The sequence below is a fragment of the Vipera ursinii genome (assembly GCF_947247035.1).
Source record: "Vipera ursinii genome assembly, chromosome: 5".
NCBI classification, from domain to species: Eukaryota; Metazoa; Chordata; class Lepidosauria; order Squamata; family Viperidae; genus Vipera; species Vipera ursinii.
The window spans coordinates 75,015,692-75,028,047 of record NC_139518.1 but is presented as its reverse complement, the minus strand read 5'-3'; the positions used below and the strand labels follow the sequence as shown (position 1 = coordinate 75,028,047).

The 12,356-nt window shown below is 37.4% G+C and overlaps 1 protein-coding gene across 1 annotated transcript in view; it reads right to left on the bottom strand.

Moving 5' to 3' along the window:
* The window catches only part of RNLS (renalase, FAD dependent amine oxidase), a 149,452-nt gene that overhangs the window by 123,701 nt on the left and 13,395 nt on the right, over window positions 1-12,356 (bottom strand). Inside the window, exon 4 of the mRNA XM_083365029.1 lies at window positions 11,889-12,047. Coding sequence (XP_083221155.1) covers window positions 11,889-12,047 — 159 coding nt within the window. The remainder of the gene's footprint in view (window positions 1-11,888; window positions 12,048-12,356) is intronic.

Here is a 12,356-nt window from a genome sequence, read left to right as displayed (position 1 = left end):
CAGTTTCTCACAAGATATGTATAGTTTCTATGGCTTTAACAACAGATTGCTGAATTGTATGGCATTTACAGTAAGGTACTGAGACAGTGATCTATGGATAAGATCCCCATCAAAATGAATCTACTTTCAAGTGGTTTTCCCCCCCTCCCCCCATCTCTGAATAGAAAAGCCCCTAACAAACCCAAATAAAGACCATAAAAATGTATAATGTAAAAAGGCATGACAGAAATTTACCATCTCCTAATAAAATTTAGAAACAAGAGAAATTCAGGAACTGTTCCTCTGTTTAGATCAGTTACTTTCAATTACTCTTGTCTCCTTTGCAAAGCTATTGATTGCTGCAGGAACGAAAACTCACCCCCCAATTTGAGCTCTGAGAGCTATAAATGAGAAGACGAACTTCTGATAGTTGTGCTGAAATGCAACTTTCTCCCACAATTGTAGTTTGCTGTAAAACATATTCAGTGCTACTAAAGATGCTCTCTTAGAGCCTTCACTGTATAATTGAAAGATGACAAAACAAATGTATAAATGCAGTAGAGAAATATACAGAATTTACTACAGGGCTTTCTCAACCTAATGCCTTTCAAATGTGTTGGATTTCAATTCTCACCACCCTTAGTGAGAATTCTTGTCCAACCCACCTGGAAGGTGCCAGATTTAGGAAGCTTATCTTAGAGGTTAGCTTGTGAGAGCTTGTAAACGGCTTGTTTTGAGACAACTTCCTCAAAACTATATTTAGCCCCTTAAAGTGATACCTTCTGCTACTAGAAACCTAGAATCAAGTCAAATTATGCAAAGTAAGCAGACAAATATTCTAAAAGATTGCAGAAGTGTGGAGGAGAAACAAACGTAAGTGAAATAATTGTGACATTTAAGAGATGTCAGTTTGCAGACAATACACAAAGTACTTATCAGAACTGGCAATGCCTTGGTTTACCAAAATTTACTCAGATGACTGTGATTAAGTTTCTGGATATTGAAACAGCTTTTATGTTTGACACTATATCACTTGAGGCATACATATTTTTTTAAAAAAATGTGTACACATCTGAAAGTCAGAATCAGTTTCACATTAAAAGATGAATTTAATCATTTCCAGAACAGCTCTTTAGTTATGCAAATCTCTAGACTCCTACGAGTTAACTGAAACAAACGTACTTCTTGCTTGCTCAGCCGTCCTTTGAGACAATATAGAAAGAACCTATTAGAGTCAAAGGCAAATGTATTACAGATCCTGAAATGCAAATTCCACTATTGATGAAAACAAGGGATCAACCAACCAACCAACCTTCACTTTCTGCCTGTTTAATCCAAATCCAAGAAATTAAACCAAATCCAAGAAATCTGGATTATTAAGGACCTCTTGTGTTAAATGCACACTATTGTTTTTGAGAACAGTCAACCCATATTAGGCTTGAAATAATTTGTGATTCAGTAGGGTAGTTAAGGCTGTACGAAACTTGAAAAGCCTATTTTTACTGTCTTTTGAAAACTGTAAAGTTGTAATGTAAAGCACATAACATACACAAATATATTATTTAACACAATGCTCAAACTGATATTGAATCACTTGCAAATATTAGGTCATGGAAATGGGTGGCCGAAATGACCTTCTAAACAGAAAAATACTTGACAGAGGGTTTGACTAAATACCATAGGATATATCAGGGCAAGATTTGAGCAGCTAGATCTTATGATCAAATACGTATAATTCCATGAAGCGCAATATCGTGAAAGAACATGTTTGTGGAGCAACAGATATAGAAAATATGGCACATTCAATTCAGTGGTCAATATTCAATACTCAATAGTCAATTACATGCCTCAGCAAGGACTCTGTACTTACAAATACTACTTGACAGAACCATATACTGGAAATCAGAGAAAAAAACATACTTATTTTTTTCAGGCCCCAATTATATATGTAGTCACTAGAACTGTTTAGTCAGAGCTCTCCAACAGAAAACATATTTTACCCATTCAATGTGCCAAGGGCCTGTTTCCTGGCTATACTGCTAACTTGCCAAATATCTTGCTCATGTATATGTTGAATTGAATGTAAAAAGCCACATACAACAGGCACCATATAAGTACCACACAGAACAATCCAAAACACATACTCTGCTAGAGAGAAGTTTCCTGAAGATGGCTCCCAGCATGAGTCCGAAAGCTTGGAAGACTGAACCTCTGGTCTCGGTGACTGACCCAGATTAGATCCGAATTGGATGTCTGTAATTGTTTTTATTGGTTTTTGTTGTTTTGAAATGTTTAATTGTAATTGTGTTTTCTGAACTGTAAGCTACCCAGAATAATTGACTGAGATGGGCAGCCACAGAAATTGAACCAACCAACCAATAAATAAATAAATACAATTCACATCACATCCATCATTGTCTTCTAATCGCATTTATAATAGAGCAGAATTCCAGTGTGAGTACCCTGGTCTGATTTCTCAGTAGAAAGGCCAGGATTTCAGACTAACCTCAGTCCAAGCATTTGCTGATAAAGACAAAGGTTAATTCTAAGCACCAAATATGAGGCACGGGGCAGCTCACGTGGTTATGTGCAGCGGTCTCAATCTCTACATCCAAAGGTGTTCTTGACAAACTACCTTGCTAAACAACATCTCCATTATCTTTGATGTGTGCATGCCCCAAATACTGAAGAGATATTTGGAAATTTAAAAGAATTCCTGCAGTACAGATAGTCCTCAATCAACAACTGACATTGGGACTGGGGACTCCATCACTAAGTGACATGGTCGTAAAATAAAAGTATCATATGACCGTGACAATTTACAATGGCGGTTATGGTTGCAGTCGTTAACTAAATCAGGTGCAGTCATTAAGCACAATGTCACATGACCTTGATTTGCAACTTCCTGAAGGCTGCTTACTGACTTTGCTTCTTGGAAGCTCACGGCTGGACTATGGTAATACACTCTACATGGGGCTACCCTTGAATAGTATTTGGAAGCTTCTGGGTATAAATCAAGGTATTGGGTGATTACTTTTAAAGTCTTCATGGCCTGGGTCCAGGTTACTCAAGGGACCATCTCACCCCTCTGGGATTGGCCTGTACCACTTGTGCTAGCAGAGGAAACATGCTGTGGGTCCTGTGAGGCTGATTATTCTGCCTGGCAGGGTCCAGGACGAGGGCCTTCTCTGTTGTTGTTGCTCCTGTCCTCTGGCACATCTTGCCCACCCATGTGAGGTTGGCCCCAACCTTCCTATCCTCTTGTAAGGGCTTAAAGACCTGGCTCTGCCAGTTGGCTTGGGGCCCCAGTGGGGGAACACTGCAATGGAGGTGGTTGGTTGAGAAATAACAGATCCTCCTTCCTCCTCATGTCCTCAGTTTTAATGTCTGATTTTAACATTTTATGTTGTGACTGTACGTATGTATGTATGCATATATCTGTAAGCCGGCCAGAGTTACCCTATGGTAAGATGGGCAGCCAATAAATTTTATAAATAAATAAAATAAATAAAAAATAATAAGCTGCTATGAAGGTTGCAAATGGCTATCACATGGCTGTGGGCCACCATGACCATCCTAATTGTCACTGCTTGCCAAGTGCCCGAATTACAATCACATGACCTTGGGGAAGCTGTGATGGCTGCAACTTTGAGGAATGGTTGTAAGTCTCCTCATTCAGCATCATTGGAACTTCAAAGAGTTACTGAATGAGTAGTTGCTAAGCAAACAGCATCTGTTAGTTTGAGGATCTGCCTGTGTTCATTTATAGATCTGGGCAAAATACTATTTGCTTGACTTCTTTCATGGCACCCACAGCATTCAGTCAAGACATGTTGGCCAGTATAAGCTGAGCAAAAGCTCCGCCCCTCTTTTAGCCATTACTTCAGTTGACAGATTCTCATTTTGCTTTTTACCAAAACACAGTCTAACTCCAGTAAAACTCATTTGCCAGCAAAAGTTATGACAGCCTCAGAAAAAGTGACTTAGAAACCATCCTCAAAGTTATGACTGTTGCATCCCATGGTCATGTAACCTCAATGTTGTGCTTGGCAACTGGAACACATTTATGAGATAATACAATAACAATAGAATAACAAGAGTTGCAAGGGACCTTGGAGGTCTTCTAATCTAATCCAATCCCCTGCTCAAGCAGGAAACCCTATACCATTTCAGACAAATGGCTGTCCAGTTTCTTCTTAAAAGCCTCCAGTGTTGGAGCATTCACCACTTCTGAAGGCAGGTTGTTCCACTGATTAATTGTTCTAACTGTCAGGAAGTTTCTCCTTAGTTCTAGGTTGGTTCTCTTCTTGATTAGTTTCCATCCATTGCTTCTTGTCCTGCCTTTAGATGCTTTGGAGAATAGGTTGACCCCCTCTTCTTTGTGGCAGTCCCTTAGATCAGGGGTTCCCAAACCCTGGTCCATGGACAGGTACTGGGCCATGGCATACCAGCAACCAGGCTGCACAAACAAGCAAAGCATCTGCGGGATGCAGGCAGCACACAAAACCACGCCCCCTCCGGTCCGTGGAAAAACTTCTCTCCATGGAACCGGTCCCTGGTGCCCAAAAGGTTAGGGACCCCTGCCTTAGTTATTGGAACACTGCTCTCATGTCACCCTTAGTCATTTTTTTCATTAAACTATTACAGTTGTGTAGGCTTTTAACAAAATGAACTGGGGAAGCTGGATTTGCCTAATGACTGTGTGATTCGCTTAATGACCATTATGATTTGCTTAATAATCACAGTAAAAATGGTTGTAAAATCAGCTATGGTCACATGACGCCTCTCTTAATGACCAGAATTCTGGTTCCAATTGTGGTCATAAAGCCAATGACTACTTGTAATGTGGATGTTAGCACTACATTTTAAATAATTTATGTATTACGAGGACAGACATAAACTTTGCAGCTTGCAGATTCTCCTAACTGAAAAAGTTGCTGAGGTCTTTTCCTAACCTAAGGTCTTTTCTTAAGAGCTTTGGTGGAGCAGTGGGCTAATGCCTCCTTAAGTAACACCAGCTGCCTGCAATTAGTGCAGGTTCGAGTCCCACCAGGCTCAGCCTTCCATCCTTCCGAGGTAGGTAAAATGAGGACCCAGATTGTTGGGGGCAATAAGGTGACTTTGTAATAATGCCGCTTGGGGGGGCGAAAGCCCTAATAATAAGCAGGCAAATACATAGAATGAAGGCTATTGCTAAGCACATTGATTTGTGCTTTAGATTGTAAGCCGCCCTGAGTCTTCGGAGAAGGGCGGGATATAAATGGGATTTTTAAAAAAAACACCAAAAAAACCCCCAACCTAGAATAAGATGCAGATATTGAAAGGGCTTGACCTACTCATCTTGACTGGGTTTTTTATTGTTATGTGGATTGCTATTGATAACAATTGGAAAATACTGCCACCTTTGTTTTACAATAATTAATTTCCAGCTTTGAAATTTCCATATTTTAAAGTATGATGCTCAAGCATGTGAAGATTGTTGCAAGTAGAATTGAGAAATAGATAAAATGATTTGTGCCACCTGCATACAAGAAAATGAGAATTGCTTTATGGCGCAGTCAACTAGAAGTAATTCCCCTTTGGTGAAGATTGTACAATGTCACCAAAGTAGAAGTCAAATAATAAGGTGGTCAGAATACAACTCTGCTTGACTCTGCTATGGGTGAAAATAGAGGTCATCAGACTGCACGACTCCAGTTTCATGAAGATGTAACAGTACTATTAATTCTTGTACACTTTTACTCATTCCTTCCCTATAGGAGATTGTAGGGATTCACTGCATATTCATTCTTTCTTCATAACAAATTGTGAGACAGGCTGGGTGAAGAGTTCACATCCAGCAGAAATGCATTCAGGGTCCTTCATGGCTTTTAAAACTGGATTTCCATATGCCTAGCCTTCGGATACAACAAAGAATCTATAAACACTAAAAAAGTGTTGTGGGGCATTTCTCTTGCCACTTGTCACAGCTGATTTTTGAAATACTCTTAAAAAAACCCAAAAGGAAACATGCACTTTATAAGGCAAAACACCAGCTTTAAGCATCATCTTTGCTTCCCACACGTACTCCAGAGACGTTCTGGAAAACAAAAATGGAAGTCCAATGTTTTATTTGGAACAAGGCCCTGAGGGTAAAAGGTATTTTGAAACTGTCCCTTGTCCACCAAAAGAGCCATTTTGAGAGTGCCCATAGTATTCTCTCTGACCCTGAAAAATTGGGAGGCCCCTGGCTTAAATTAATTTTTCATTCCTTATAGCTTGGTTCCTAGTGGAATGGGTATTTAGTCTGCAGCTCAGAGCTAATAAAAGCTAATGAAGATAGGTGGCATATTTAAGATAACCTCTCCTTAGCTTCTAGTCTACCATACTTGGAAATATCAGAGGAACAGTTAAGGACTTATCTCCTTCTCACCAGATCAATTATGTATCATGGTTCTTTCAGAATTTCTCTTAAACTAAGTCCCTTTCGTTTGTAACACATTTTCACACAAAGCAGATGGTAAGATCTGTATTACCTTTTTGTGCTTCTGTTTCATATATATTTCAGTGGTTTTTGTGCCTCTAATAACTCTTGATGAGAATAAAAGCATTAGAATTAGAAACCCTCTACATAATCCCATACGCATCAGGCAGAGTATAGCTGCTTAAATGAAATAACAGAATGGTATTAATGCAGACTACCAGTTGAGATAGTACCAAACATGTTTGAAGAGTGTTGTTTTGACTTGTTTATAGGACAAAAGCTTTTTTCAATTAATATAAATACAGTTAATCCTTGACTTACAACAGTTCATTTAGTGATAGTTAGAAATTAAAACATTGAAAAAAATGACATGACATAACCATTTCCCACACTTTCACAATTTGGATGCTTAGCAACTGGTTCATATTTATGATGATTGCAGTGTCCTGGGATGTTTGCGACTTTTTAACAAGCAAAGTCAATGGAAAACCCAGATTCACTTAACAGCTGTATTACTAACTTAACAGTGCAGTGATTCACTTAACAATTGTAGCAAGAAAGGTTGTAAAATGGAGCAAAATTCACTTAAAAACTATCTCACTTAACAACATAAATTTTGAGCTCAATTATGGTTGTAAGTTGAGGACTATCTGTATACAGGAGTGTCAGTACCCAAATGGTCAAAGAAGTTACAATATAGGTGTTGTTTTTAACCCAATCCATCATAAAACATTATTACATGAGGGATTCTGAGAATGTAATAATCCATGATAAAACAGAATGTTATGCTTATTTCTGCCACTATCCAATCTCAACGTATGTCCTTTCACTCAATAAGAAGACATTCTGACTATTTTACTTTATCTCAAACCATGCATTCAACGAGAATTAAAGATAATTGACTGAAGATCTTACAAGCAACATTTATGCTATGGAACAATTGAATTGTGTTACAGTATGGAACAAAGCTGCAGGGAATTATCCCATGAGGCATTTGAGAACAAATGAGAATGATCACACTGTTTAATAGTTCATTAACACAAAGCAAGTAAATACTGGTAGGTACAATGAGAGAACTCAAATTCTGCTCTAGCATTGCAAATTGTCGAGTCCCAATGCAGTCTTCAAAAAAGGAATTAGTATGTTTGCAAGATTTTTAAAAATGAATGCTTTATTATAATTGTTGGAAGGTACAAATATAAGTGGGTTTTTTTTGCTTAAGTATTTAAATCAGTGTTTCTCAATCTTGGCCACTTTAAGGTACGTGGACTTCAACTGCCAGAATTCTCTGGGGAATTGTGGGAGCTGAAGTCCACACATCTTCAAAAGGCCAAAGTTGAGAAATTCTAATCTAGATGAAACTCCTACAACCATAAACCTGGACTCCAAGAAATTTCATGGAATGGACATTCAGTTTTATCATCAGCAACATGAGAATTGTTTTGATTGCTTTTTTCTAGGGTGTCTTTTTCAGTTTCTCAGCCTAGCTTAGAACCCTGGGGTTTCCCAGTAGACTTATCTATGTAGTACTTTCACCCAACCCTACTTAGCTTTTTTGAGATCAGCCAAGATTGTTAAGATGCTGCTACATACTATGATTTAACTGAATGTATTATTCTCCAAAGAATCAAAGTGAGGATAAGGAAAGAGATCATTGAAAGACTAGGTTTATTCACTGCACGTTATAAACTCATTTCTTCTTTTCTCCAGTCTTCTCCACAAGACTTCTGCTTCCCAAGCGATTCTGAAATCTCTGTGATCTATCTGCCCAAGCAGCTGAAACAATTTATTGATGGCTCAGTTGAAGCTCACAGGTAATTGAAGACAGTTTCCAAGAAAATAAACAATGGAGTATAGCTTTTATGAAGCTGAAAAAAAATGCAACTTAATGTGCAACTGTTTCTCATACTGGGAGAGTAGAAATGGAGAAAGTGGTGTATTTTCATCATCATGATTGATTTAATATTCAATCTGATTCACAGTCTGGGAGTGATAAAAACTTAACAGTTCAAGTCCTAACCATTGACCTAGCAGCTATTAAGATAGTGTTTGAGTATATAGGTAGTTCTGAATAGGGTGGTGGTGGTGGTGGTATTATTATTGTTATCATTATTATTACAGTAATCAAGGGATAACATAGTATCAAGGATCAGGAAAATAATTACATAGTTTTTTTAAAAAGAAATCTGAGTTCTATTCACAAATCAATGATCATGATAATAATGAATTTATAAGCTTCCCTGTTCACGAGTGACTATGAACATTTCCACTGAATCTCAGTGTTATATTTAGACTAGGTTACTATGGCTTATTTAAATCACCATGACCAAAGTACTGGTTTAACGTGATATGAAAATGTTAAGCAAAGTGAAGAAGACAACTAGAACGGCTGAAAACATAACATTAGGAGCTCACAAAGGTAAGGCAAATTACACTCCCTTCCTCAACTTTTCTAACATTAGAAAAAAGACATGCAGTATATGCTATTTGCTCTACCACCACACTCCATTTTAGAGAAGTTGTAAGGATGAAAACAAGTATATTGGGATTAGAGGGAAAATAATCCATTTTCACTGAACTCCTTCAGCAGATCTGTAATAACTCTTACAACCAAATTATACGTATTTTATAAACGTGTGCACGTGTAATGGCATAATCTAAAATACCTCACATAACATAATAATATATCTGAACAGCCCAAGCAGAATTTTCAAAATTATCTAATCTCACTTCAACTAGAAGGCTTTTCAAAGTTCACAATTTAGCCCAAAGTCTCCAAGAGCGTTCATGGATGTACTTCACAAAGCACAAAATGCACTAAACATGATGGAAAAATTAGGATTTCTTTTTTATTGTGCTGTATTAGAATATTACTATTCTAATAACTGGCTTCTCAAAAATTAAAGAAGCCTTTCAACCTCAGCAAAATGTTTCCTCTTTTAAGTTTTTAAAATGCAACAAACTGTTAACTGAGAGATCAAAAATCTGCTAACTGCTAGCATTTTATACACCACATTCTGAAGGCAGCTTACATTTGACTGAGCCCTTTGAAAGAATATTAGAAGGCTGCCATCCACTGACTCATTCAAGTACTGCAACCAAGGTGCAAAATTGCCTCATCTGTTGTAAAATTACTTCCAGTGCAACATAAAAACTGCTTCCAGGTTTACAAAATGCTAACCCTTCAAATGCCAAACACTTTTCACTCAGGGGAAATACAATGCAAAGAAACGTGAAACAGTATTTTGAGAAAGGATTCATATCAGAATTCAATCAGAATATGCATTTTTGACAATGAAAATTCTATAAGGGTGTGTGTGTATAGTTTTTTTTTGATGCACCGTCGGCCCAAATATAGGAAGAAGAAAATATTGAAATTGTAAAAGTGCCTGTGCTGCTGATTATAGATTTAATTGGTTAACTTGCTGCAATCAGGAGAAAATATCCCCAGATATGAAGACCCACCTTAATCAACAGCATTGAAAGCTTATTTATTTGTTCCTTTGGCAAACACATCATTAATTGCAAATGTATACAAGAAAAACAGCACACACCTGATATTTATAATGAAAAATAAAATTAGATGAATAATAAGGAAACCACTAAAGCCAAAATACAAAACACAGCACTCTTCTATTGCCCCTAAGGCATCGTAACATCACAAGTGTGTGTCTATCTGCCTATCTAGAACAAGTATTTAAAAGCTGGGTTTAAAAATCCACAGAATTTTAGCTGAATAGAATGGAGATAATGAACAATGTCTTGTGATGAATCTACTCTTAATATTGGATAGCTCTATGATCTAGTTCAGGGGTGTCAAACTGACGGCCTGGATGCGTCACGAGGAAACTGCACCCACCGATACGTCATGCAACGTAACGTGACGTCGCGAGTTTGACATGTCTGATCTAGCTGGTTAACCAAAGTCATGATATACATAATGTTACTTATTTATGTAAGAGACTTACATGGCCGGTAATCTTGTGTATTACAGTATAACTCTGGGTAGCTTAGCAACCGCACTAAGAACATAAAGAAACAGTAAAGATAAACAAGCTCAATTCAAAGCATCCTAAAACAGCCAACATTAAAAAAAAAATCAATCATTGACCTCACTGTCCCAATGTCTGGGTAAACTAAACCTGCTTATAAAAAAAAAGCACAGATGTGAGAGCAGTAATATAAGTTTACATTTTTATTGCTACCAAAAATTAAGTTTTGTTAAATTGCCTCCTTCACTCCCTCTCTCCCACTTCCTCTGTGGTATTTGAAATAAAACTACCTGTCTCTTGATTGCTATAGTTCCCTGTCATCCTTCAAATTATTCGGCTGTCTTCAGGTATGGCAAAGGATGATGTCCAATCATTTTTGTTAGAAATAGAAATCTAGTCCTTTTCTGAATCTTTTGGCACGCAGAATGTTAAGACAGAGATAAAGTGACTATAACACACTTAAGAAATTGATGTATGTAAAGCACTTCTACAACACTTTTCAATAAAAACTCATTGGATAGCTTATAACAATGATGCAGTGCACGAAATAGCAAAAATAGGATTAAAACAAAAGTGTTCACCAGGACAGATGCAACTGTAATTGAAACCAGTGTACAGAATGAAATAAAAAGACCGTTTGTCCTATACTGAAATGACATCAAATCTGATATATTTTCCTGGAAAAGAGAATCCACAGATGCAGTGCCTCAGACAAAAAAGCCCTCTTTTTTGGTCACAAAATCTGTTATTGGGGAGAGTAGAGTCTCCAGTGATGACCGCAAACTCTAATGGCAGTACTTCCTTCAGACTGAGTATTTCTGTATAAGGGTATTAAATGCAAGCACACATAGTGCCCCAAAATACAATCCCCAATCGCTATTTTGAAATCTGTCAGCTGCAATACTAGCAGCTAACTCCTTAATCAGGCAGTAGAAGAAAGCAAGACATATACAAAAGCTTCAACATTTCACTTTGTTTGTTAAGGATCCTTCTTGTTTTGCAACTTTCAGTTTGAAACAAAGCTTAGCTCACCATAAAAAAAACCACCCTCAGAATATTGTGAAACAATTAAACACTCGTCAAGCTTCCAGATCCTACCACTTGAGTTTTATGTTATGCAAGTGGCACACTTTTAAGACTACAAATATTCTCACATTTTTGATGCGTCAGATATACAGAAGAAAATGACTTTTCGAAAGGAAAAAAAAGCCTGCATATTAAATGAGTCATAAAAAGGGGAACTTTTTGGATGGACACTCAAGGTGATATTGTGCTTAGGAGTCTGGATTAGAGTGGAGAAGACCATGGTTCAAATTTTCATTTGGCCATGGTGCGCAAAGTAAGAGGAAAACATCTTTTGCCCAAACTACCTCTGAGAATTATATGAAGATAACCTCTTTGTGAGAAAGCTACCCATGAACTAAATGAAACAAAAACTGAGCATGGAAACTTACTGGTTGCAATATCCCCTTGAAGGTGAAGAATCTGTGGGACAGGCATTGTGAGAATAACTGTATCAAAGTAGTCAAAAGATCCTGTACTGGTGCCCACTTCCCATTTTCCATCTTTGAGGCAGATCTGAGTAACATGGTGATTGTAGAACACATCTGCGTCTGTTAAGAAAGAAAGAGAGAAGCTAACAGATGCTACAATCCCTTTGGAGTTAGGCAGCTAATAAATTTAAATTAAATAACTAAATAAAAAAATTAAATAAATATAATTGGTGACAGAGAAAAAGGACAAAATCTGGGAGCTGAAACAATGATACCAGATCATTGTAAAAACTGATTGTATCAGGGTATTTCATCATTCATACCAACATGAGGATGAATGTGAAGTATCACTTTTTAATCATCCACACCTACACCCAAGCTGGGGCACCTGTAAGACTGGCTATGTCTCTTTGGGTGTGTGGTGGAATA